Consider the following 27,521-nt stretch of genomic DNA (forward strand, 5'->3'; position numbering starts at 1 on the left):
TGAACCACTATGGGATGCAGGGGGTCCAGTTTATATGCTCAAGCACTGAAATTACAGTTCAGATATTTTTAGAAGCCTTGTGTGTTATTTAGTTATTGAAATTGGCTTTGACAAGTGAAAAAATCCCAGTAGTGTGTCAGTTACCCCAAAATACACAATCAACTATAGGAATGACTTGTGGCGTGTGTTAGAGTGAGTAAAGCAGTGTAACAGTACTAGCAGTAAATACTTTGAGTCATGTTTCAGTGGCCTTCCAAATATACATATTCAGCTTAAGTTGATGGTAATTCAGAACAAATGGAAAACTTGTCTTAATAGATTTGTGTTTTGCCAGACATGAGGCAGCTATATAATTATTAATTTCAGACAGACTCCCTTAAAATACAGACGTACATAAAGCCGTTATTGTTACATACTTCCAGAGTTTGATTGTACAGTAGTGCTAGTATATATTATGAGCTTTAGCTTATATTGTTCAAATATAAAGTAAGAATTCACATAATAGTGTTTACTGCATCTTGTGTTAAGCAAGCCTCTGTCCCTTCCATAACTGACCTTTGTGAGTACTTCATGATAGATGTGGGAATTAAAGGAAATAACTTTACAGAGCAGTTACATTTCTCTTAGAATTCCTTGGTTTTGTTTTTCCCTCTTCCACCATTTTCTTTCAGTGAGCTTTATTGTTTTTCATGTTTTGTTAGAAGAGAGCAAACTAACACTTTTCTATGACAGTTAAGCTCACAAGGATGAGTATTTTTCACTTATAACATTAATCTCCAAATGCATGTAACCAAAAAATGTTTTGTTTCTTAGGGCATCAAGTTGTCAGCAGAGGTCAAACCATTTGTTCCAAAACATGCGGCGGTAACTGTGGCATGGTCAGAACCCTCAGAAGCATGTGACTTTCCTAGGTACTTAACTACATGCTACCCTTTTGTTCAGGAACCATCTTTCGATAAGTATGTATATTTTCTGAATCTTCTTTCTTGGGGGATTTTAACCTCTTGGTTTTGAATATTGAATACTCTTACAGCATCAAAGCTCTGATACATTAATATTCTAACTATAGAAAAGCTTGGGCGTTGTCTTCATGATTTAGGTTTTTGCATTTATGTTCTTGGGGCTTGTATCTGGTACCTTGTCTCTCACTCCCAAGGGCCTGTATTGTTACAGAGCATTAAGGAGGATTTGTTGGCTTGTTATAATTGATATGACTTGTTTGTGCTTTGCAAGGAGCTGAATCCAGTCCTTGGAGGAAAGAATGGTTGTGTTATGACAAGGCTGGGGTAAATATAGTCATATAAAAGGAAGAGGAAGATCCTTCAAGAAAGTTTTTCATGCTGTAAAACATATAAATAATGTATGGGGCTCCTCCTGAATCTCCTTTCCATGACCCATGCATCCCCAGAAAGGCAGTTTTACCAAGAATGCTACAGGTTTTTTAAAGCTTTTTTCTAACAAAGCCTGGAAAAAAAAAGGCGTTAGCAGTAGACTTATAAAAGTATTGGTAACCCCAGAGCAAGCTAGGAAAAAGCCTACATAGTAGAGTAAGAAATAATTGAGTCTTGTAAGAATCTTGTGATGGTTACATAGTTCTCTAGTTGCTTCTCAGCTTCTCAGAACTCTAAGCATTGGATTAATTTTGCAGTTACTGTGGTTATTGATGCATCCTAAACGAGTTCAGTTAGAGCCTTAGTGAACACATTCATTGTAGGCCTTAATTTTATCCTACAGGAAATCTCAGTATTTTCAAGCCATTTGGATTTGTGATAGGAATTTAACATTGAGGTGAGTTTGGCCTCATCTATGCATTAGGAAAACAACAGCATTAGCATTAAATCAGTTAGCATTTAAAAAAAACCCAATGGACAGCAACAATATTTTGATGAATGTTTTGCCTTGTTAGGACCAAGGCATAGGTTTTTTTTTACTCTTGTTTGTTACTTTTCTTCTGTATGTGTAAACTATGATTGTAAGAGTTGCTTTGACTACAGTCTATCAGAATTGGAACAGGCAGTGAGAAATGTGTTATCTGAAGTCTCTCGTTCTGATGGGGAAGTTTCTCTGTTCTTCATTATCTACCGAAGATTCAGAGGTTGGCCACTTTGTGATGAAGCACTTTAAAAACAAAATGCAGCTTTCTTAAGCTGAGAAACTTATTTTCTCCCTAATCAAATTTGGATCTTAGCATATAGTTTCTTACAACCTGTAGGAAGAAATTGGAAGGGAACTGTTGAGTATACATTGAAGGAAAAAGGCATGCCTCAGACTTGTGTTTTCATAACCTGTGATGGTTTAATGCAGGTCAGTTAGTGATCATCTTATAATTCTGTATTGTATTTCATACATGTGTTACACCCCATAAGATGCTGTACTCCTACTTTGTTATTACAGCATTTTAAGAAAGGTTTTACTCTTTAAAGTTTGTATTTTTGCAGTTAAGTATATAATGCATGTCATGTAGTTACAGTGTGATTGTGGTTTATTTCACAAGAAAAAGCCTACCAAAAGTAAGTATGAAGAATCTTGATAACCTTAAACAGCAATAAGGACTATAACTGCAGAGCAGACTACCTTTGAAACTTGGAATGAGATAACATCTGTGTTTTAACATATTAGTTAAACTGCATGGTTTCCCAAAACAAAATTAGTTATTTTTAAGCAGTCTTATAGCAGTGAGTAAATACTTAATTGAAGCAACATGGAATAGTTTTTCCTTTTTAAATACTGGTTTTTTTCTTGAACATTTTTCAGCCAAAGGATTATATGTTTATCTAGGCAGCAAGTAAATGCTGAAGATTTGCCTCAGCATGACTTCTCATCTCCTTCTCAATGTCCATCACACAGTGTTCTGGGAGATCCTGCCTTCCATGAATACTCCAGTTGCTCTTACTCACCTGATGTTGTTTCAAATGTATATCCAGTAGCTGGCTCAAAACATCATTCTAACAACACAGCATGCTCTAATGGTTCTGGAATAGTCGGTGACTCTGCTGAGCAAACGTATCTAGTCAGACAAGAAAGCAAGAATCTTTCAAAGGTGAGCAAATACACATTTTTTTAAAAAATTAAAATTAAATTATTAATTTAAATCAATTTTGATAAATGATTCATTTTTAAAAGTGAATAATCACACTCTGTTCTTGTAGTGATAATGAATGGCATTTAAAGACGATGGTAGTAATATACCCAACTTCAGTTTTCAGAAAAGTTTGTGGAATTCTACAGTTCAAATTAATACAGTTTTTCAAGCAGTATTTTTGTAACTTGAGGAGAATTTAATTTGTTTTCCTCAGAAAACAGCATCTGGAGAAAAAAAAAAAAAGACCGTTCAATTGTCAACTATGCTTTGCTTTGTTCATGAGGCTTGGGGGAAGGGAGGAAGGGCTTTTTTGAGCCCAGTGGCAGCTTCTATGAACCTGAGTTAAGAGAAGCCTGGTGGCTGTAATCAGCTACGTGGCTGGTAAGTGATGAGACCTTATCTGTCGTTGAAGGATCTCCAAGACCTGCTGCAGGTAAAAAATCTACAAGAGAACAGCAGCTAGTGTTGGTGTGGAGAGGGAACAAAGGTTCACGTTAGAAATGTTCGCTTTGAATCAAAAGTAAACCAGATGTTTAATATGTTTTTTTTTCTTATGTAATTTTTTATGCGTGCTTGTCTGGGGATAAATTTCCTGAAAGTTGGATAACATTTTCAAACAAAAAATAAACTCCTCAAAAGATAACAATCAGGAAAAAAAATCATGTATTATTAACTCGTTTCCCTTTGGAAACGTGTCATTGTGTCTCTTGGACTTTTAAGGGTGGTGGTGTTTCCAACACATTCAAGTAATCTGTTCTCCAGTCATATCCTTTTGGTGCACCTTTCTCCGTAGGCAGAGTCCTGGTAACTTCACAGTGCTCAGGCCTGTGTAGTGGAAGTTGTAAGATCAGGCCCTAAACATCTATTACTGAACATAAGATATAAACTCTAAAGACCTAAAAGTAGTAGTTTTCTTGCTGAGAGAAAAATTAGACATGGAAGCTGTCTGGGGAAATCATTAGCTCAGCATTAGTAAAGGTGATGTAATATGAGGAAGTTTAGGTTAGCTTCTTTGAGGAGTTCAGTGATCTTTGTTGGGCTGAGCTGTGTACTGTTTGACAGTCTTTTTGTCATTGTTCCCTGTAAGTTTTTTTGTGGGCTTGAAGAGAAATTAAATCTTTGCAGCTTTACATTAATTTGATCGCATCTCCTAAAGCTTTAACAGTTTAGCTTTGGAGATCAAGAAGTGCCCTGTCCTTCCACCCAAGCAAATAACGTTGCTGCCAGATGTACTTTGAATTTAGTCCAGCATCCTGTAATCAGAAAGAGTTAAGCCTAGGTCTAGGTTGTCTCAGTTGACAGGGTATACTTTGCATATGATGCAAGCCTAGTGCATGTTCCTTGCCTGCCGTACTGATTCCCGAGTCCGGCTCTGCCGAACTATGTTTCTTGGAAGAATCACAAGGCTTCCAGGACTTTACAATGGAGGTGGATGTGTTTCCTTTACTGGGGTTGTATAGGTGTATCTTTTCTAATTACTTTCTGTCTGCTCCAAACGTTTTGGATGCTTTGACATCAGTCTTGCCTAGTTTTGCCCATAATACATAGTTTATTTAAAGATTGGAATGCTTTTAAGATTTTAGCCCTGTTGTAGAAGAGCCTCAGTTTTAGAAAATCAGACTGGATGATTTAAGACCAAACAATTTTAAACTGTTGAGAGTGCTGTGTTTAATGAGATCTTAAAAGTACAGTTGTCTAGAAACACGGAGTAATCCCTCTTGCTTGGGCTATAATATGTGCTAACAATGGCACACTTGACAATAAAATTGATAAAATTAAATAACAAATATCTAACCGGCTGTTCCTGTTTTTATTGGTTATTTGTGGTTATGGTATGCTAACTATGTTGCATTAACTTGATGGTTAAGCTCCAGATGCAGAGGTAGTTAACTGTAACTCAAGGCACACTTGATGACTTTCTTACAAAGTTCAAGTAAAATCAACAAAATATGTCACAAATACTTGCAGCTGAAGAGATCAAAAGAGGGTGAGAAAAAAGCAGACAAGAAAAGGCATGATGAAGATGACTCTTCTGTGAGAATTGTGAACAGCTCTTCGTTCCAGACCTCCGCATGCAGCAGAGATTCCATGAAGCCAGGTACAAATGTGTTGTTCAATTATAAATACGTCAGATGAACGTGCAATGGTTGACTGTGCTGTAGCTTCCAGTTGGTGACTGTGTTTCTAAATCTGGAATAATTAAGGAACAGGATTTCTTTCCTGTGTGGCTTTCTTACAATAGATGGTGACTTACATCTTTTTGCTGATTGAACAAATTTGTGTAAACTGATATGAAAATTTTCCTACGCAAGTGTCTGAACTTGCATTTGCTTGTTGAGTCGTGTATACACATTGGTTATAATTGCTAGGTTGCTTTTTTAATATGAGCTATGCGTAGCAATAGTTCTCGTGACAATTACTGTAGTTATGTCAACTAGTATACTATAAAACATACCTAGAAATGGTCATAAGCAAGTTTATTTAGACTTTACATGCTTTATTCAGACAGGTTCAATAAAACTACAAACAGGAAGTCAACTCAAACTCCAAAACCAGAGTCTCTTCCTGTACTTGCATTTGACGCTACCATTCTGGATTTCCACAAATCACAGAGTTTGGGAAGCGGTGAGACACTGAATGTACAGCATGAAAGTGGACCAATATGTTCATCGGAAAGTAACATTATGTGCCTTAGTCAACCACAGATGTCTCTCTTGTTGAACACAGAGGTTAGCTGATGCTTTCGTGTTGCAGAGCTCATAGAAATAAAACTTGTCTGAAGTTCAAGAACTTCTCAATGCAAATATTTTGTGTTTAGTGTGGTAATGTAAGACCTGTTTAAGTACCTTGCAAGCAAGGAGTTTCATAGCTAGAGGTGTTATGGTTCTTCTTGTAGATGGTGGTGTCGGTGCTTGCTGTCTCTTTTACGCTTTCTTGTTATGCTTTCCTTGTCTGTGCTGCCAGTAGATAGGGGAAAGACAAGTATTGTTAGAATTTAGATTGGTACTGCTGTGGTCTAGACTTCTAGCTTGCCTGTACAGAGCATGTGTTCCTGAGGTTTCCTAACAACTTCTTGGTTTCTTTCTCACCTGGAAATAATAGGTAAGCAGTCATTTATCCAACAGCTTTAACAGATTAAAAAATTAAAAAGTTTGGAATATTGTACTTACTTGTCTTGTGCTAAAGGACAGAAAAAGAAACTGAATTCCTGAGGGAAGAAAAAAAATATTGTTAAGATGTAAGCATTTAACTTTATTCTTCTTGATTTCCTTCATTATCTCTTTGTTAGTAAATACAATACTGACACATTCAGCAGTATGTCACATATATTGAATCAGAGTTTTCAACAGTGATTAAAGATGAATAATTTTGAAGGATCCAAGCAGCATAATATTACCAGTGCCTCTCAGTGGAAAACTGCCCGTGCAATTAGAAAAAAGACCTTTCTGTTGTCACTTGAGTTTCCTTTTTCACTGTTAGTTTGAGTTTGATGACGGACTTTGTTTTCAATATACTTGGGAGATTAAAACTTCGTCTTGTTCCTTCTTAGAGTCATTGTTTGGATGCTTTTGTAAAATGTAAGAAGGCATCATCTTGCTTGCACAGCAGTGGAGAGGCATTTGCTTATATTTTGTAATGCTGTAGGGTTGAAATGATGGTTCCTCTAACAGAAGCAACACAGAAAATCAAGCTACAAAATTCCCTCCACCTTTTTCCATGACTGGGTTGAGGATTTTTTAACTTACGGGGTTTTTTATGTTTAGCTCTGTTTAGGTCTGTGGTTTTATTCCTACTTTTATGATGTCTGACTGTGTGTTTTACAGGAAGATACTTCTGTGGAAAGCAAAGCTTCATCAAAAACTTTAGATGAAACAGTAGCCAGCTTAATTCCCTCTTCATTTGATGGTAGAGGTAAGTGCTCCAGACAGAAATTATTTTCCTGTATTTTAACTGCTTGCATCTCATCAATTTTGAAAACTAAAGGAGGAGGATCTGTTGATGTGTAAAGTAAAAAAGGAATTAAACAGCAAGCTCATTACAAAAGAAAAAAGCAAATAGAGCTGTATCAGTTTCTTTGAAATTCGATGACCACTTACAGCTCATTCTTGCTTATAGATTTCATCAGCAGGTCAAAACTGGGATTATCTTCCTTCTCTGTTGTTTCATTGGTGCACAAAGGTCAAATACTGCTGTAGTTGCCTCCCATGTTGTTAAGAGGAGAGAAAGTAATGCGTATTGATTATTGTAAGCCTGTTGAGTCATTTCCATATTTTTTTTCAAGAATAAATGAGAGGTAAATATTTGGTCAGTCTTGATAAGGAGGTTTTTTTTTTTTAAATAGCTGGCAGTCTAGAGTCTAGTATGTAGCTAAAAGTCTGTGGCATATGTTATTTCTGTCAAGTCTGTTAAACAAAGGATAGCTGTGGAGAACTATGATGCTAAAATATCCCCTTTTTTGTTTTATATACCTGTTGTCTGGCTGTGGGTGTGCAGAACTTTTTATTTTTTTAATTACCACAAACTATCAAGTGGCTAATTTCAAGTAAGTATTTAAATTTAATTGAAATACTTAAATCTGGAATTGTGTGAGAAAAGATTCTGGTTAGTAGGACTCGGTCTTGGAGGTGTCGCAGGCATTATGCACTGAATTGTCTAAATTCCTCTCACTGGATTTCTGTGTATACACCGACATGCACCAGTCTGGGCAGTTTGGTGCTTGTCTTCCCACTGACTTCAGTAAGGATTTGTAAAGGACAGGTTAGTCTGCTGAAATGACTCAGAAGGTCCTCTAAAGATGAAGTTATTCCAGAAACTTCAGGGTCATCTGGTAATGTTTTTTCTTTAAACACTATCCTCAGTTCCTATCCCCCAGAATAAAGTAGCAGTTTGTGGTGTGTTGACCTTGGCTGGTACCACCCAGATGCTTTCTCACTCCCCCTCCGCAGCAGGACAGGAGGAGAAAAGAAGGTAAAAAAGCGCATGGGTCAAGATAAGGACAGGGCAGACTTGACTTGGTGAATATTAACTTGTTGACAATTAAAAATAGGGTGGGATGGTGAGAAACAAAGACAAAACTGAAAACATTTTCCTCCTGCCCTCTCTTCTTCCCAGGCTCATCTTCATTTCTTCTTTCCTGACTCTTCTACCTCCTCCCTGCCCCGAGTGGCCCAGGGGAATGGGGGTTGCAGTAAGTTCATAACAGCTCCTCTCTGCTGCTCCTTCCTCTGGGGGACTGCAGGGGGACAGCCTATACTGCACCATAGTCAGCTCCAGGGGCTGCAGGGGATTGCTCTGTTACCCGGGGCACCTTCTCTCCCTCCTTCTTCATTGGTTTTTGTGTCTGCAGGGTTGTCTCACATTTTTTTCTTATTCTTCCCTCTCACAACTCCTGCACAGTGTTTTGTACCCTTCCTTAAATGTGTTACTCCAGAGGCGCCACCAGCATTGCTGATGGGCTCAGCTGTGTCTGGTGGTGGGTCTGTTTTGGAGCCACTGGGGCTGGCATGTCCATCTTCTCACAGAGGCCACCTGTGCAGCCTCCTCCCACTACAGACCTTGCCATGTAAACCCATTATGCTATTTAATTGTTCAGTTCTTTAAGAAAAACTTAGATTTTGTTCGGTATTTGCTGTATGTTAGGAATATTTACAAAATTAGTTATATGTCAGTTCTTTCAAAACATTGATACCTCAGTGTTAGTGGGTGAAATTCTTGTACACTGAGGCATATTAAGAAGTCTTTCAGATGGTATATATGTCTGTAAAACTGTGAAGTTTTTAGAAAGTAGAAAATACTGATGAGGCCTTGTACATGAAAGCTGTCTGACTGAGTAGGATAATATTAAAGAAATTTTGTATATAAATGTAGCAGCAGTTCATTATTTTAAAGAAAAATTGCTTAGAAAATGAGCATGGAATTTTTTGTGTGTCATTAGTATGACACAGTATAGATTTACACTAATAATTTAATTGGGCTAAATGTATGTATATAGTACTGGACGATATATGGAGTAGTTACAATTCTAGAAAGCTTTCTGGAGAAATGAAATGTATGAGTGTTTTATTTCAGTCCTTCCTCAGAAAGAATATGGCTCTCTGCTGTATTTGCTAGTCCTTGGTTAATTAATTACTGATCCTTTTTCTTTTGAATATTTGAGAAATGTTTTTGAGACATCTTTGTGTATCACTTTTTTTCCTGATGTCATTTCCTGAAACACCTGCAGATGGCTCTGCTCAGCCACATGTGTCTTGGGCCATGGTGCTTGCACAGCCCCCAAAGAAAATTGCATCATCACCAGCATCTGAAGGTCTTCCCAGAGGCAAAGGGAAGCAGGATAGTGAAGCAAAGGTACTTGAGAATTGTCTGCTCTAAACTAATTTCTGTCACTGTGTGATTGTGTCTCTTTATGTGAAACATTGCCATTTTTTTCTTAGGCTCTGTACAGTATCCACGTCTAGTGTAGCTTTTAAGAAGTGATACAAAGCTATGTTGTCCTTATTAGAATTTCTCTTCTCTTGTAGTGCAAAAGAATAACAAGATGTCAAAAAAACAGTACTACTCCAGCAACATGAACTTCCAAAATAGCTGATTTGAATACATTACTTTTAGGCTGGACTTTTTACCAATTCTTGACCCTCAGAATGAGACATGAAACATGGAACTCTTACCTTATTTGGGTGGATATTTCCTATTGAAATCTCAGTAGTCCCAATACATTCTGATAACTGTGCAATGGGCTTCAAATGAAGAGTTTTTGCAGTAGCTCGGAATTTCTAAGAGATGTTGAATTTTCCTTGTCCACTTAATGTCCTAGCCTGGATTGACTGAGATACCCTGTAGTTGTCTAAGTGTGGTCACTTGCATTTATTTTGACAGGTGTTATTGAAATAAATCAGTTTCTAATGGTCACACCTCATGATTTTTTTCAGCAGTCAGAAACAAAAAATGACGCTAGTGAAACTGAGCCTGAAGAAGGGTTAGAAAAGAAGAAAAAAAGGAAGAAAAAGAAGAAAAAAACAAGGTCACCCAGTGACATAGAGAAACCTCAAAATGAATGTACTAAAATACAGGAACCGCCAAGGATTGAGGTACAATGAAAAGGTTTTGTTGTTGTTCTTTTAAGTGGTATGAGTGTATTGGAAGATCAGATGTTAACACAGCTTTGTACAAATCTAAGTTCAAGTCACATTTGTAGACGATATTGTTTGAGGTTCATTACAGGTGAGATGTTTGGCAGAACTTACTGGTAGGGAACAGTTGTGACTTTTGACTTACCGTGTATGCATTGAGCACAGAGAAGTGCAGAAGCAAATTTGGAATGGTGAATCTGAGAGTCTGGATGTTAACAGGTAACAATAAACATCTGATTTCCTAAATTAAAAATATTCTGTAGTAACTGTTGCAGAGAGCAAAGTGCACAAGGGACAGCAAATGTACTGGGTACCATAGTGTGCCACAATTTTAAAGGATGTGGTACCAGTATTACAATTCTAGCCATCTCACATCTGGAAAGAGTTTCTATAGAACGCAGTTGTCACTACTTACATTCCTGATTGCTAGTGCCAGTTTTTTTTCAAGTTCTTATAGCTATAATATATATAGTAGTATTTTGATACTTTTGTGTATCAGTATCGTGAAGGCTTTAGACTCTCCCACATTAGAGAATTGTTGAATGGGCTGTGGTTTAACAGTGCTTCACTGAAAGCTCAATATTGTACAGCACTATGTGCACGTGTTGGTCTAGTGTACATAATGTTCGGTCTGTGACATGACAGCATAAAGAAGCCTTCCTGGCTGGCTTCTGTTCTGTGAATTTTAACACAGAATGTGGAGGACAACTGTGGCTACACGTTCTTTTTATTGTGTGGCTCATTGTCCTGGAACAGCACAAGAAATGACTGTTTACAGACCTCTTTGTTAGAGAATTATGGGTAGAGTTAAAGATCTGCAGGTTCTTTCCCTCATGAGAACATCCCTGTTTTTTACTGTATGCTACCATACAATGTCTGACCTGTGAATGACTTACCATCTTAAGAAGAAAGATAATGACAAGGGTCATTACCAACAGTAGGAAGGTAATGGGACTGTTGAAGACAAAGAATGGAGAAAAGTGGTATAGAATAATGTAACAGGACATATGCATTGCACTGAAATCTGTAATGTGAATGTGGTATCTGTTGTGGCAGTGGAGGAGAGCTTTCGGACCCTCCTGGTTTGGTTGGAATGCTTGTGTACTCGTCAGTTTGAAAAGTGGGTGAGATGCTTGTGTGATAATCTTGAAATAGAAGAGCATGAGAGGATCATATGCATAGAACTTCTGGGCACTCAGGAGATTTAAGAAGGTTCTGATATGTCCAGGAGTCAGAGTCACTCATTTATAGACACTGTTAATGAACATCAGTGGATGCATTTGGGGAAGAGTAATCGTGTTTTTCTATACACAGTGGCAGCCCCTGAGCTAGGTATTTTCCCTGAAGGGAAAAAAATTGAAGCTGCTGTTAATAATCAGGTCAGTGCTGGTAGCACTGGTCAAACATGCAAAAAGTGCTGGAATTATTAGGAAAATAGAAAAGAAAATTGATTATGACAGTACATAAATCCAGGATGTGTCCAAACTAAATATAGTGTGGATTTTGTTTTCTTGTGTTTCCCTCACTTTTTTAAAAAAATATACATACTTGAACTAAAAAAGATAGACAAAAGGCTCCAAAAATAGTCAAAACTATGAAGCAATTTCTGTGGGAGGTAAAACTGAATAAACTAGGATTTCTCAGTCTTTAAAACAGATGGCTAAGCGGGAATCAGAAGTGACAAGGAAATAAAAAGGAAATTATTACATCTTTCTCCTAATTTTATGTCCTGGTTCTTACACATGATGAGTTAAAAGCAAATATAAGGATGTGTAACGTCACACTGAGTGCTAGATTTTAATTACTCACTTTGCTACAGGAAGTTGCAAATGCCAGAAATTTATTTTAACCCAAGGAATGATTGGATAGGCTGAAATAAAAACTTATTCTCATGAGGGCTGTTTAAATGTGAAGGTACTATCTGATTCAAGAAGACCCTAAGCTCCAAGAGTGTGTTTGTGAAACATTTTTCTCTTCCTTGCAGTCATCTTTTCACATACTTCCAAGCTTCTTTAAAAATAATCCATTGAGTGAGGAGTGTCTGTCCTTACGCATGAGCTTCCTAGCTTGGGCTGTTTAAATGAAGTCTTCTGGGCTGCAGAAGAAGCATTAGTCTGTTCAGTAGGATTGTGTCATAGCTGAAAAGACCTCTCTGAAAGTGGGAGCAGAAGCAATGGAATTGAAAATCAATCTCCTGTATCAGGATCATTATGATTGAGGCCGTGGATATAAGGGGACCAGTGTAGAGCAGCAAGGTCCAGCCTGTCAGCACTAAGGTTAACCAGATTCCGGATTAACTATCGCCTGCTAATAAAATTTACTCTTGTGTCTAAGCCTACATAATCACTCAAGTGATTAATCTTTTTGTTTCCATACTGTACTCAAGAGTTATTACCCTTTTGTCTGCCCTTTTTGTTCTTCACTACTCACAGGGTTAGGGCAGAATTGCACAGCTGGAGACTATACTGGAAGAAGAGTGAAGTTGTTTGCAAGGCTGCTAAATGATCTGAAAAACAGTCCTTTAGGAGCCATTTAGCTCTAATAATTTCTATCAGCTGACAGCAATAACAAGGTGCTGTTGGAAGCATTTTTCTTGTAAGCTCTTTCAGCCCTGAATTATCTACAGGATAGATGACCTAAGCACTTTAGCGCTGATTATAGTTGGGGGCACTGCACTTGATTTCTGAACTTTTGTACAGTGAAACAAACTATGATGGATGTTTGATAAGCATGGAGTAAATAATTTGAATGTAGGAAAATTCAGTTTTGAGAATTTGGACTTGATAGTTCTTGTAAAATCATCTTCTGATTTATTTGTTTAGGATGCTGAGGAGTTTCCTGATCTGGGAGCTGCTTCTGATAGAAACAGCAGACTAGGATCTCAGAAATCATCTGCTGTCAGAAAGCAGTCTGAAGTAAGTAATCTTACAACATTACGTGAATGTGAAGAAAATACACAGGGAAAGACTGAAAGTTTTAAATGAGACTAAAGGTGGAATTCTTCTGACTAAATGAAGGTGCTTATAATGTGAGGCTCTGCCTGTGGCAGTCCCCTTAGGTACTCTGTGGGCAGTGAGGAACTACTCACTGTATTCAGTAGATTCATATAATTTGAAAGGACATACCTTTTGGTCTCTAAACTGCTGCCTAAACTCTGGGCTACTAATTCCGATGTAGATACCTCTGTTGCAGACACTCAAAGTTATTTGACATTAATTCTGTTCATGTAGGTTATTTTCCTACAGGTATTTTTCTGGTTTAATTTTGCATTTCATAAAAATAGTACTAAGACTCTTCCAATTTCTGCCCTTGCTCTTTGTTTATACAATCAAATTGCAAGGGCCTCTGAGTGGTGTAACACTTTGCTCTCAAACTGTGCAAGGTTAAGAATTTGAGTCTAAAATCAAATACAAAGCTAAGCTATTTTTTTTACGTGAGAGAAAGGAATCCCAATGATTAATTTGGAAAGTCATTCAATATGGGAAGGAATCCCAAACATAAATCACAAGGATTGGAAATATGATTGCTCTTGCAAAGTAAATAACATAAATAGTAAAGGTGAAATTCCAGGTTTCTGTTTCTGTGAAACTAGTATTGCTGCTAAAATTTTTTGTCCTTGGTTTTGTTTCACTGTAAATATGAGTGGGTTTTTTTAAAATAAAACCAACAACAAAACACAAATAAAACCAAAACCCTTGTGTGCTTTGTTTGAGGCAGTAAATTGCATTTACAGGGAGGAGTGAGCAGCAAAAGCCACAGTAATTCTTCGAACCAGGTTTGTTATAAAGTGCTAAAGAGACTTGCCCCTCAAATGAGAGAAACCTTTTGGGTTTGTAAGCTAAGTGGGATATAACCTCTCAAAGCTTACATATGTTGTAGAGATGTGTGATCATTAAGCCACTCATACTCCTCCATAACAAGTACTTGAAAATGAAGCTGCTTTGCTGTTTTTCCTTCAAAAGGTGAGAAAAAGAACGAAATAATGAGTCTGATTAAGTAGTATAGCAGACAGTGAATGATCGAACTTTTAGAAGGCCCCAGTAGAGTCTTCCCAGAGTCTTCTCTTCTCCAGGCTGAACAACCCCAGCTCTCTTTGGGTTTTTTCAAGGAGAGGTGCTCCAGCCCTTTGACTATTTTTGTGGGCCTTCTCTGGACTTGCTTCAACAACTCCAGGTCTTTCTTGTGCTGGGGACCCCAGAACTGCACACAGAACTCCAGGTGGGGTCTCACCCCAGCAGAGTAGAGAGGCAGAATCACCTCGCTCAACTTGTTGGCCATGTTTCTTTTGATGCAGTCCAGGACATAGATGGCTTTCTGGGCTGGAAACACACATTGTCAGCTCATGACCAGCTTTTCATCCACCAGTATCCCCAAATCCTTGTCTGCAGGGCTTCTTTCAATCGCATCCACCAGCCTGTATTGATGCTGGGAGTTGCCCCAACCCAGGTGTAGAAACTTGCACTTGGCCTTGTTGAACTTCATGAGGTTCACACAGGCCCACTCCTTAACTCTGTCAAGGTCGCTCTGTGTGGCATCCCTTCCCTGATGCATATCAACTGTACTACTCAGGTTGGTGTCATCTGCAAGCATGCTGAGGGTGTACTCAGTCCCTCTGTGTTCCATTTGAATTTAATATAATCTTCACTTCACCCTTTTCCATGTGTCATTAGATATTTTCTCTTCCTCCTTGTCACCCTTTGTCTTTACATTTCAAAGATCCATCTCCCTGAAGAGCCTTGGAATAGTCAGTCTCCCACACTGGATGGCAGTCCCAAGGTGGATGGACTGTCAAGGAAGCAAGCTTCATCTTCTATAGTAGAAAAAAAGAAAATGCAGGTAAATTAATTCATGTTTGAAAAATAAGTAAGTTTACAACTCAAAATGACAAAAGAAGTTAGCATATTTAAATACAAGAATAAGTCCAAGCTCATTTGTGATTGTATTCATACTTTGTGATTCGTACTTAATAAGTGACAAGACCCTTGTGATTAGAAACACTCAATGGTAGTAATTGCTGGTCCCCAGTTTGTGATGCAGTGTTTAGGGAAAAATACTAGCTTTTCATTAGTGTCTGCGAGTTTCAGATATCAGGAGTTTTTCTTTCACCTGTCTTATTTGTTTGTGGCATAAATCCAGTACAAACTGATTGTCTTAAGGAGCTGGAAACCTCTTAAAAGTGGTTCTGCTAGATTAAGAGAAAGAGGCAAGGAGATCCACTTAGCTTGGGGCAAGAAGAAGAAATACAGAGCAACAGTGAGGTCAATAAGTAGCCCCGTGTTGGTGAGTAGGTTCTGGCATAGCTGCAATGCAAGATGAGATCCTAGGCTTAGAAGGAGCAGGTCACACTCCTTAACCCTATTAACAGAACCTACAGCGAATTGGTCCTCCAGGATAAGACTTCTAGAAGCACAAAATCTGTGAGTCATTTGCTTAGCATGTCCTGCCATCATAGTTTGCCCTTTTGTAGTCTTTGCTAGACTATTCATTTGTAATCTTTTTATATTCTGAATCATGAAATTTGGTGCCACGTGGGGGACACTCCTTTTGCCTTCTTTTCAAAGCTGACAGCTTACTGCTTATGAGAAGGTGGTTCTTAAAGATTATGACCTCTTTTTTTAAGAAGGCATTGAAGATAATGATATATGTGTATTGCAGTCACATACCCTGGAAGATTGACAGAGTAGTTTTTCTTTACTTTTAACAAAATGTTCAATTCTGGTAGGCATTTTTTCTTTTTGAAAGATAGGTGGCAGTCTGACCAAGATGGGAGCCTGACATAAAGCATCTGGCACCAGCTGTATTAAAGACTTTACACTTCTGTGCTTTATTGCAGTAGCTATTCAAAAGTTATTTGAACTGTTTCTGATTTTTTATTTTTCACATTAAAGTTGATGTGTATTTAAAGATCAAAATACTTTAATTGGATCAAGTTAAAAATCAAAAGTATCATGGATGAAGATGTGAAGAGTGTATTACACACCATACAAAATACAGTCTTTAAATTCTGAAATGGAAAGCATTACTAATTGGTACTGAATTTGTTCAGGAAACATCCAGGAGCAGTGGTAAGAAGAGTCAAACTCCTGTGCAACTGGATTTGGGTGGCATGCTGGCAGTCTTGGAGCAGAAGCAGCAGGCACAGAAGTCAAAACAGTCTTCTAAACCTGTGGTGTTTTCAGGTATTGGTTACAATGAAATTTCCTTTCTTTCAGCTTGAGTTGTTTTTAAGGATTCAAACGTTGAATGTAGCCTGATTTCTGATATGTATAATGATCTCTGAATACGCAGGCAGGAGCAAGGTTCACAAGATAGAAAAGAAAATGAAAGTTTATTTTTAAAAAAATTTTGAAAAGTCTGGGTAGTCTGAATTGTTTGGAGGAAGACTTGGGGAATGACAGATCTTCAGGACAATGATTTGTAAAAGAGTACCTTAAATATTACGAGGTATGATTGGTTTTTACTTTGTCTTAAAAACGTGTTACTATTGTGATGTGAATCTACAGGAAGGGGCTACACAGTAACAAAGGCTTTCTTAAGCTCCTCTGATGACAAAAATCCTGGAGCTGTAACTTAAGTGAAAAAGCTCCTTTGCAAACACAGGGGTTACACGAGAGTTGATCAGCCCAACCCAAAGGATGAGTTCGCCATGCTTGATAATTGTGAAACAGTTGCTGTTAACAGAATGCTGGGTTTTGGTGATGAAGAGAATCTTTCAGACCCTGTGGATACATAACCAGGAAGCAGAAACAAGTAACTCAGTGTTACTGTCAAATTTAATGTTGGCTATGTTAGTACAGTTATGTTTTGCAAAAAGAAACATGATGTTTGCTAGAATTCAATGATGATAAAATGTCTCTCCTTATTTCAGTAAAGATTTTTTTTTTCAATCATTTCAGAAGGAGAGCTAATCACAAGAGAATTCATCTCACAATGTTTGATGTGGTAGCTGAGCTTTTAAATAGAAAGCTCAACATACAAAGTATTGATGAGATTTTCCTTCACTAACTGAGAGAATCTGTAAGATGCTCTTTTAAATTCTTTTTCTGCAGTTGATCTCTTTTTTCATTTGAGTCAGTCAAACTCAATGCTGCAGGGGTGCTAATCACTAGTTTTGTTTATGTAAAATTATGCAGTGCATGGATTGGTGAGTAGATGGTGGAACACAAAGGTATGGGTCACAATACCTGTTTTCTAATACTAAATTGCCTGTGTCTGAATCTGCTGCAGAAGAGAAATTGATGCATCATGTTTATATCCTGGAACTATAAGGCATATGTTACCTCGGCTTTATACTTTTTTTTTAACAGTCAGTGCACCCATTGAATTGGTGTGTACCAAAACCTAACTTTAATTTGTGAAATGGCATTGTGCTGATCTCTGTAACCAGAAGAGAAGCACAGTGAACAAGAAGGGCAAGGAGTGCAACTGTAGACAAAGTTATTTAATTTTGCTCAGTGCTTCATTTGGTAAATAATGGATGGATGGAACAGCATAGTAATGCAGTAATTATTTGAATTTAAATGATGTTTTGGAAATGCATCAGTCATGCAAAATGACACAAACTGTAAAAGCCATCAAGTTCAGGAACATGAGAACTATGAATTTGAAATGGGGAGGTGATGTGCACAGTGAAGGAAATATGTGTCTACAGGATGTATACTTACATATTGCTTCAAATCCAGCTTTAATTTTTGTCACCATCTGTGCTAACATACTGTGCCACGTTCTTGGTATTGTTCTCAATTTGCCTATGTTAAACAGCGCCAAAAAAAAAGTTGTGTTACAGCAGTTTTGTAAGTAAAGTGTTTGTGCTAATAGTACTGTAAGTGGTATTGGTGGATCAGCTTATAAATACTTTGGAAGCAGTAAATGAATGTGGTTTAAGACAAGCTACTAGAAGCTTTAGGTGTTTTTTAGGGGAGAGAGGTTGCCTGAGGCACAAAGGTTTCAAGCACATTCCACTGATACTAATGTGGTCTTCTTCATTGACTTGCTAGTGTAATCTGGCTTATGTTGCAGGTAACTGAAGTTTGACAAAGTGCTCTTGCAGGATACAGCAATTCCTAGTAATACAGAGTTGAAAAGGGAGAGTAGTTTTTAGGGGGTGAGGTTATGGTTTGGAAGGTCCAGGTTCAGTGACTTGGCCAGTCATTTAAAGACTTGGTTCTCTAAACCCTCTGAAAAATTGAGAGCTGTGCTGGTTAAGCAAAAGAGACTTAGCTGTAGTTTTGCATTACTCATTGCCCATCTGCCAGTTAACTTCATCCAACTTCATTAAGGTGTAACAAATGGTAGGAGTGCTCCAGATTATTTACAGCAATTAAATCTAAAACCTGTAGTACTGTAACTCAGTATTTGTCTTAACGCAGTACAGAATCTGTGGAGGAGGAAACGCCATTACCATGAAACATTAAGGTGCCTGAAGGTTTACCAAGCTGACATGGCATGGAGTTGAAAGTAGCTTGGAGTGCAGTGTTTTGCCAAATTCTGGTTTTGAGAATTCAGGGACAGAGCTTGTGATTCTAGCTGTATAATAAATCTAGAAGATATGACAGTCTTTTTGAGGGAGTATCTTGATTAAATAGCATTGCTTAATGATGCAGGAGTGCCTATAAATATTCTTAATCGCAACACAACACAAATTTAGTATGTGTGTACTACTCTTAATCCAGTCATTAACCTTGGTTTGGATTCTAGTGTAGGCATTTGTTATAGTTGTCTGATGCAGACTCTTTTTTCTTTATCTCAGTTGGTGGTGCTATACCATTGCTTTCTAAAGAACCTGCTACAACCACAAAAAGTCACCGGTTAAACCAAGGAAAGATGCCTCATAACCCTTTGGATTCCAGCGCTCCTTTGGTAAAGAAAGGGAAACAGAGAGAAGTCCCTAAAGCAAAGAGACCAACACCTCTTAAAAAGGTGCTCATATTTTTACCTTGAATAGTATGATAATTACTCTGTGAGTCTGTTAAACCTTCTGCTGTGGAGATCTGCATCTCAGCATCCACTTGTCCGAATTCAATTTTAGCTTTCTGTGGTTTAATAAAAGGAGGAGAGGAGGAGAAGATGAGAGTCTTGCTAAATAGCATATACAAATTCCCCCAAAATATATTTTCTCACTTAAATCACTTGATAGCTGAAGAACTGCCACTACAAAAGTGTCTACACATTATTGGTACGGGAGACATCCAAAGAAATCTTACTCGGTTTGGACAAGATGTGCTTATTTGCAGGACAGGGGAGAATCGATCAAACAAAGGTAGTATTTAATGTTTCTGTGCACTTCCAAGCCAGAATGTCAGCTGATTGTGCAGCAGCTAGTGTTAGATCTACCTGGCAAGTTCTCTTGTATCTTCTCTCTTGCCCATTCGTATTGCTTCCTATATGTCTTCTATACAGAGTATTTTGAGATACTGCTGCATCACTAGGTCACTTTTTGCTGTAGAAAATTCTTACAGAGCTAGTGAACCTGGTTTAGTGGTCATTCTGTGCTGCTTATATTGAATTTGAGAACTGTACAATATAAGCAACATCTAACAGACTCTAGAGGGTGATACTAATTACTGTGCCTTTTGGCTCTTCTACCTTCATGCCACGTATTTTCCAAAGTAGGCTTGAGTAGGCAATTGTGTTCTGAGTATGGTATGGAGCTTATTTTTGTTCTTTGTTCATCTTTGACAAATGCAAATGGAGAAATTTACTTTTGCAATTAGATTCTGTGGTGTAATTAATTAAAAATTTTGGGCAGATTATAGAATCATAGAATGGTTTGGGTTGAAAAGGACCTTAAAGATCATCGAGTTCCAACCCCCCTGCCATGGGCAGGGACACCCTCCACTAGACCAGGTTGCTCAAAGCCTCATCCAGCCTGGCCTTGAACACCTCCAGGGATGGGGCATCCACAGCTTCTCTGGGCAACCTGTTCCAGTGTCTCACCACCCTCACAGTAAAAAATTTCTTCCTAATATCTGATCTAAATCTGCCTTCTTTCAGCTTATACCCGTTACCCCTTGTCCTCTCACTACACTCCCTGATAGAGAGTGCCTCCCCATCTCTCCTGTAGGCCCCCTTCAGGTACTGGAAGGCTGCTATTATGTATCCTTAGAGCCTTCTTTTCTCCAGGCTGAACAAATCCAATTCTCTCAGCGTGTCCTCATAGGGGAGGTGCTCCAGCCCTCTGACCATTTTCGTGGCTCTTCTCTGGACTCGCTCCAGCAGGTCCAGGTCTTTTTTGTGTTGGGGGCCCCACATCTGAACACAGTACTCCAGTACTCAGATTACCCGAGCTAGTGCTCATACATACAGTAACTGCTTCATAGCAGCTGTGAAGGCAGAGAGGGAGATGAGTTTCAGGAAACTGATTATTGCTTTCACCTGCGGTAGCATGTTTGAATCTAGCATATGTCTTTCCTTCCTTCTATGTACCATATGGCTTAGCTATCCATGGTAATTTCTTCTCTTTTTCTTCAACCAGCAAATTCAGAGACAGTGATCTATTGAACTGACTCAAGATTTTTACCAGGGGAATAAGGGGGAAGAGTAACTCTGTGTGTGTGTGTGTATCTGTATATATATGTACCTGAGTGTTTGCCTGAAGTGATGTTTCATATGAAGAAGAAACATAAAAAGGGAGACTCTTTCACCTGCTTCACTGCAGTGAAGCAAATCGCTGCTTATAGTTGTGTCCCTGTAGTTGATCCCTAATAATTATTTTCCCCATCCAGACATTGGTAATCAAGGAAAAAGTAATTTTCTATGTAGATTTAGGGAATATCTTATTTTATGTGCAAATTATAAAAACCCAAATGTTGTAAACTTTGAATTATAGTGCCAAACTTCTTTATGAATGATCTGTATGTAAGCACTCGGTGAGAGAAACTTTGTTATCTGTGTGACATTGAACTGATTTGATTTGTATGCGTATGTATTTTTTTAGATCATTCTGAAAGAGAGAGAACAACGAAAGCAGCAACACCTATTAGAACAGACAGCAGTACCAAAAAAGGAAGATAATATTTGTCAGTCTGCAGAAAATATTACTGAAGGTGAAGCTCTTCTACAGGATAGTCAAGCAGGTATCTTTCAAGAGAAGGCTATATGTAATACCATGTGTAGATGGAGATTTGAGAGTGAGCACACTTAGTGCTTTCAAAAATGTGTACCAAATACTGCCAAATGAAAGCTGTAACTTCAGAATTTTCTAAGATTCAGCTTGGACTTATCTAGAGTTTGAAATGTTCCAAAGCTGATAGACAATGTAGTTGAGTAATTTGGATTCTCATTACTGTTCAACACTTTTATGCCTGCTGGATTTATTATATGGCATAATGAGAGTCCCTGCATCTCTCTGGCAATCTGTTTAGAAAGAGGTGTAACAATAAAAAAATAAGAAATAAAAAAATTTATGACCTGTTCCCCTACTACCACAGACTGTTCTAATACTGAGGTAATGAATCTTCAAGTGATAACAAGTTAGTCTCTTCACAATGCTCTGTATTTAATTGAAATATATTTATTTACATGATAGCTGTTCCTGTAACACAAGGTGCTGAAGGGTGTCTGGAGAGTACAGGGATCAAGGAAGCTACAGAAGGTTCTATGACTTCAAAGCAGCTAACCCCCAATCTTCCAAAAATCCATAGTAGGAATTTTAGAGAGTAAGTATTGATTGTACTGATGTCTGATTTTTCCACAGTACCACTAATATGGCATTTTGCAAACAAGATACTTGCATTCTGTGCAGCACTAATTGGAGTTTAGACTGAAGGTTGTAAATTTTTTTGGTTTTTCTGTAAGCTGACACACAACAAAAGAAATTGCATCCAGATAAATAGTCTGTCCATTGTTGTAATTGTCACTTCAAAATGCATGTTCCTTCAAGGGGAAAAAGAAGATCAGGAATTCATGATCAGAGGCTAAGGAAGGAAAAGGAACTGCTGTTAAAGTGCCATTTATTTTAAATAAATGGAGTACCAGTTTAATATTTAAGAAAACAAATAGTACACTTATTTTTACTGTTTACTGTAGTTTTCTGCTGCTACACCAAGTGACAAAAATGTAAAGAATGCGACCAAACAGGTGACATTTTCATGTTGTGGCTAAGCATAGAAATAAAGGGAAGATTTATGGGGTATTATGTGAAAACACTTTTAGTTTTGTTTAAACAGCATATACATCTTTCTTTATAAAAGAAGAACTAGTCATTACTATATGTGAAGAGATCAGAGATCCAGTCATGACAGTTTAAAATAGTGACTTCAGGTAAGCGATGCTTTAACTTTTAGGTTTCCTCCCATAAAGGCACCACTAGCCTTCCTGCAGTTCATGTTATAGTAAAGATTAATATTGATACGGCTGTTCCTTATCTTCCTTATGCCATGCACTAGCTCTAATTTAACTTATAATTGCATTAGAAATTACTTAATTAATGTCTATGCAACACTGTTTTATTGAAAGCACAGTTTGGGTTCAGTATGTACAGGGAAACTTGGTTTCATCTATTACAGGTTGTAGAGCATTCAGCAAAGCTTAGAATTATTTTGTGTCTTTAGATAAGATTTTCAGAGTTTTTAGTGTTTCAGTAGACTTGTCATAAAGACTTAGTGAAATCAACTGGAAATAGTAAATAAAAACTCTTGTAACGTAAATGGAATGTTGAGATAATAGTATCTCTAAGATCCAGGATAGATCTTGGGATCTCTTCTAATAATGTTACGTGAATTTGCCACTTGGCATCTTTCTGTTCACTGTGCAGTTGAGATATCTTTAGTTTTTCTCTTTGAGACCCTTCTTTACTGAACGGTTCTTTTTGTAAAAGATGGGGGAAAAATAGAATTTGGAACCCTGATCTTTCCCAGGGGCTACTAGAAGGATGAAGTACATACATTTTTATCTTTTCCTAACGAACACCACCGGGATGTAGTGTGATAAAAAATAGGATAACACAGAAGATACAAACCTGGGGAGGAGGAATTTGATCCAGATTTCCATCTTTGTTATAAGTAGCCTTGTCTTTGTAGAAGTAAACTATAATTTCATACTTTGGTTGCTGTACTTTGATTTATATAGGTAAAAATAAATGCCCTCAGAAAAATGTAGACAAACATGTACATATATATGTATTAGTATAAAATATATATATTATAGGTTTACTGTGCATGTGTGTATGTATTTTTAGTATAGTTTGATAGGGGAGCCAGATACCACAAGTAACAAAACTTTCTCAGACACTGAAAAAAATCTTAAGTAAATGTTTTTTTTCATGTATATGACAAGGCGAAACAAAAAAAACCACAAAGACATAGAATAGAAGGTAAACTGTTTATATTTTATATACGCTACATATTTTATGTATTGCATATTTATGTGTTACATCTTTTGTAATTTTAGGATTTTTAACAATTAATTCTTTCTTCCAGTTACTGCAGCCAGGTACTTAGTAAAGAAGTTAATAGCTGTGTGACTGATCTCTTAAAAGAACTGGTTCGTTTCCAAGATCGGTTGTATCAGAAAGACCCAGTAAAGGCCAAGATAAAACGCAGGCTTGTTATGGGTCTTCGAGAAGTTTTGAAACATCTGAAGCTGAAAAAACTGAAGTGTGTCATCATCTCTCCTGACTGTGAAAAGATTCAGTCAAAGGGTAAATAAGTGGGGGGGGGGGAAGGGGAGGGAGTTTGTTTAATAAAAGAAATGTAAAAAAGGTAGACTCAGTATACTGGCAGCAGTATTATTACTGGAATAACTTATTTGAGTAGCCTTTAAAATCTAGTCGTATAAAGAAGATGCTTTCCTTCTTTGGATCATTTACTGCTGCACAGCTGGCGTGCAAGCTCAGTAAAGACTATGGGGCAGGGGAGGAGAGGGGCGGGAAGTTATCTGAAGCCAGGATCTCTTTAGTTACCGATTTGCAGTACAGTTGCACAAAAGATTGTACTGGCATAGCTCAGAAGAGATAAAGGTTACTAATGCCAGCTGTCCCAGCACAAGAAGTCCGGCTGTATCAGTCTCTTTTAGGCCACAGATTGACAATAAGTTGTCAATGATAGTTTGTTTAAAATTTGTAATTTTTGTCATTACTTTGTATTGACTTTTAAATAATTGGTTAGCAGCTGGGTCTTTTTTTTTAATACTAGATTAGACTATAGTACACATATAACAAAATACAGAATAGTAGCAGTCTAAGGATACTGCCAATTAAGAATTAAGAAAAAAAAGTCCAATTCTCCTTTAAAAATGGAGACCTAACGCCATATTGAGATCCATGTATTTTTTCTTATAAGCTCTTGTAATTTCAAAGTGCAACTGTAACCTTAGGGTATTTTTTGCCATCTTTTAACTGTACTGTCCTTTAGTTATAATCAACTTGTATACTGTCATTCTTTGCTAATCCTACTGTCTGCTCCAGGTGGGTTGGATGAGACTCTCCATAATATTATTGACTGCGCCTGTGAACAGAATATCCCGTTTGTTTTTGCCCTTAATCGCAAGACCCTAGGCCGCTGTGTGAACAAAGCAGTGCCTGTGAGTGTGGTGGGAATTTTTAGCTATGATGGGGCTCAGGTAAGCTGAAATGTGTAGGTTCATGTTTTGTTTACTTTCTACATGTAAGGGGAAAAATATTCTGACTTTAAGGTCTTGTTTGTTTGTTTTGCTTTTGCACACTTCTACTCTTTATCCCAGGTCAGTGGCTTATATGAGAAATTGATTTTAGAAGTACAGCCACGCAGCATTGTTCAAAAAAGTAGTCTGGACATCTCTTCCTGACATTCTGTCCATTGAGATCTCTATACAAAACTTCTTTTTCAACAGAAATGGTGTTTTTATAAATGTTTATAAATGGTTTGTTTTTCATGTCTTTATACCTACTTAGCTGCTCTGCAGTTGTAGCATTTATGTAGCCAATGGATGCTTATAAACAATCATCTAGTAGGGGAAAAGCTAAGGCCAAAGGTGAGCATGGAAGATAATTTTAAAGATTGCCTTGTGGTTAGCTGAATACCTGTTTGAAAGAATCTCTAGGATAACAAGCTTGCCTTGAAAATGGATGTAATATATAGAACACTGTTTTAAGCTTTGCAGTGGTTAGTCGTGTGAACAGAGCTGTATTAGTTGGTTGAGGAAAAAAAATTCGTTCCTGATTTGCATCAAAATATCCCTAGGCACGTTTTCCTTTCAGTTCTTACTTACTATAAACCCAGCTATTCTGGGTTTCAACTTTTATATATGAACACACATGTTCTGAATAAGGAATATTCATTACAGTTTTTCATGGAGATGTTGAAACTTGTATGATTTAAGATTACTAATATTTTTTATTTCCGTAGGACCATTTTCATAGAATGGTACAACTGACAACAGAGGCCAGGAAGGCCTACAAAGATATGATAGCAGCTTTAGAGAAGGAAGCTGAAGGAGGACTGAAAGAAACCCAACCCAGCGTCTTAACCACTGAATATGAAAACAATGGCTTATCAGAAACTGGTAAAACATCTTCCAGGGACTCTGAGGATGTACCAAATTATAGTGAGTGTTTACTGACTTGGTTTTGGTTCAGTTTTCATTCAAAGTGCTCTTTAATTCTATCATTTTCAATGAAACAAATTACACCTGACACTTTAGTGGTTCATAAGGGGATAAATTCTGCTTTTCTGTGATTTCTGCCACCCCCCCAATGTTACAAACTTGAGGTCAGCTCTTGCCGAGAAAGTCTTAGAGAAAATTCCTCTCTAAAATCCAGTGCTTGCAGGTGGTACTAATTTCTTTGTCCAAGGAGGTTTATTTCTGTATTATTTCTTATTGTTAAAAAATCCTTAAAGTTTTTTTCCTAGACATACATACTCTATAATTATGGTGGACTTAAATTTTGTATTGAAGCCTGTTTGAGATGCATGTTCCTGTCCAAAAGTGTTCACGTTTTGAAAAGGCTTTCCACTTCTAGAAACATATTCCTGCAGCTCTACTCATACAGCCAGCAGACAGTGACAGTTATCACAGATACTAGGCAACTTAAAACTTCTTTGAAAGTTTTGAAGACTCTTGAGGTTTTTGAAGTTGGATCGACCTCCACAGTTAGCCTTATGAGAGTAGGGGGCTGGACACAAGGACGTCAGTGAATCCATGTGCCAACTTATCTCAGTACTTACTTTGAGGATGTGGTAGAGAATTAGTGTGACTTCTCATTTTAAGTTTTTCATGAAGTATTATACAGTAACCTATTTTTGTTTTTGTTCTAATATTCCCTAGTTAAAATCTGGAAGAGAAAACTTGAAGAAGAGTATAACCAGTATGCACTGGAACTGGAAAAGAGTGCCACTGCTGACGTGGTGATAGTGAATTCAGAAGAGCATCAGTAAATCCAGATCCAATTCTATTGGGCTTTTAGTTTTTTTCTTCTAGACCCCAAGGAAGAGGATAGTAAAGTAAATTAATTAAAGAAATACCTGAAGTCAGCTAAATAAAGTGTTCTGAATCCCTTTAAGCAAAATACACAGTGGAGCACACGAGGTGTGGTCTAATGCTTTTATGTTCTATGTATTTGGCTGATTACTGTAGCATATGACAACAGCAAATTGTGTTAGCCCTGAACCACTTGAACTGGCTTGGCATACTTTAATGTTTTTATGGACTAGCATTGATCTGTTAGTTTTGGTATATTGTTATATCAAAAGAACTTGCTAGAAACTTAATTTTATTTGGGAAGAGATTCCATGAGCCAGAAGGTTGTGGTTTGCAGGGGATTGCTTTTAACTCTTGCTTAAATAATGTCAACTGGTTTTTGATTTTGGGTTGGTTCAATGGTTTTTCTTCTAAATAAACCTGCTCAGGTGGTCAGTCTGGCATCAGTGTCAGCAAGAAATTAATTCTGGGCAGGCAGCTTAATTGAAACTAATTAAGGAAGGCCATGATGACAAAGTTCCCAGTTAGCTCCTCTGTGTGATATTTTGTTCTTCTGGAATCATACAGCAGGTGTAAAGGAGAGAGCGTGGACTACAAAGGTCTGAAATTCCTGAAGTGAAAGTGCTCTTGTTTAGAAATTTTATAAAGTTGACTAAGTGTACAGTGATGATGTTTCTGCTGCTACTGAGACTAGTTTATCATAGGTCCTGCTTTGAAGTTAGAGGATATTGAAGAAGAGCAAATGTGTGAGCCTGCTGTCCTATCTGTACCTTTTCCATGCCAACAGACTCCTTATTCCTTCAGTTTGGGGTTGTGTCAGTCTGTGTATATATATATGTATATATGTGTGTGTGTATATATATATATATATGAGTTTTTAATCAATCTCAGTTTGTATCTAAGGTAGGGAAAAT

General features: G+C 37.5%; 1 protein-coding gene across 1 annotated transcript; it reads left to right on the forward strand.

Moving 5' to 3' along the window:
• Positions 1-5,050: 5,050 nt before the first annotated feature.
• Positions 5,051-26,564, forward strand: SECISBP2 (SECIS binding protein 2; the record flags this gene model as incomplete). Its single annotated transcript, XM_010079087.1, has 15 exons — positions 5,051-5,180; positions 5,588-5,811; positions 6,907-6,994; positions 9,306-9,430; positions 10,012-10,170; positions 13,035-13,127; positions 14,929-15,048; positions 16,259-16,391; positions 18,962-19,131; positions 21,149-21,287; positions 21,740-21,869; positions 23,631-23,851; positions 24,617-24,771; positions 25,536-25,734; positions 26,455-26,564. Coding segments are annotated over 15 exons (2,196 nt in total), but the record flags the coding sequence as incomplete, so codon positions are not given.
• Positions 26,565-27,521: the final 957 nt, after the last annotated feature.

This window comes from Pterocles gutturalis, unplaced genomic scaffold, assembly GCF_000699245.1.
Source record: "Pterocles gutturalis isolate BGI_N339 unplaced genomic scaffold, ASM69924v1 scaffold33908, whole genome shotgun sequence".
Taxonomy (NCBI): domain Eukaryota; kingdom Metazoa; phylum Chordata; class Aves; order Pterocliformes; family Pteroclidae; genus Pterocles; species Pterocles gutturalis.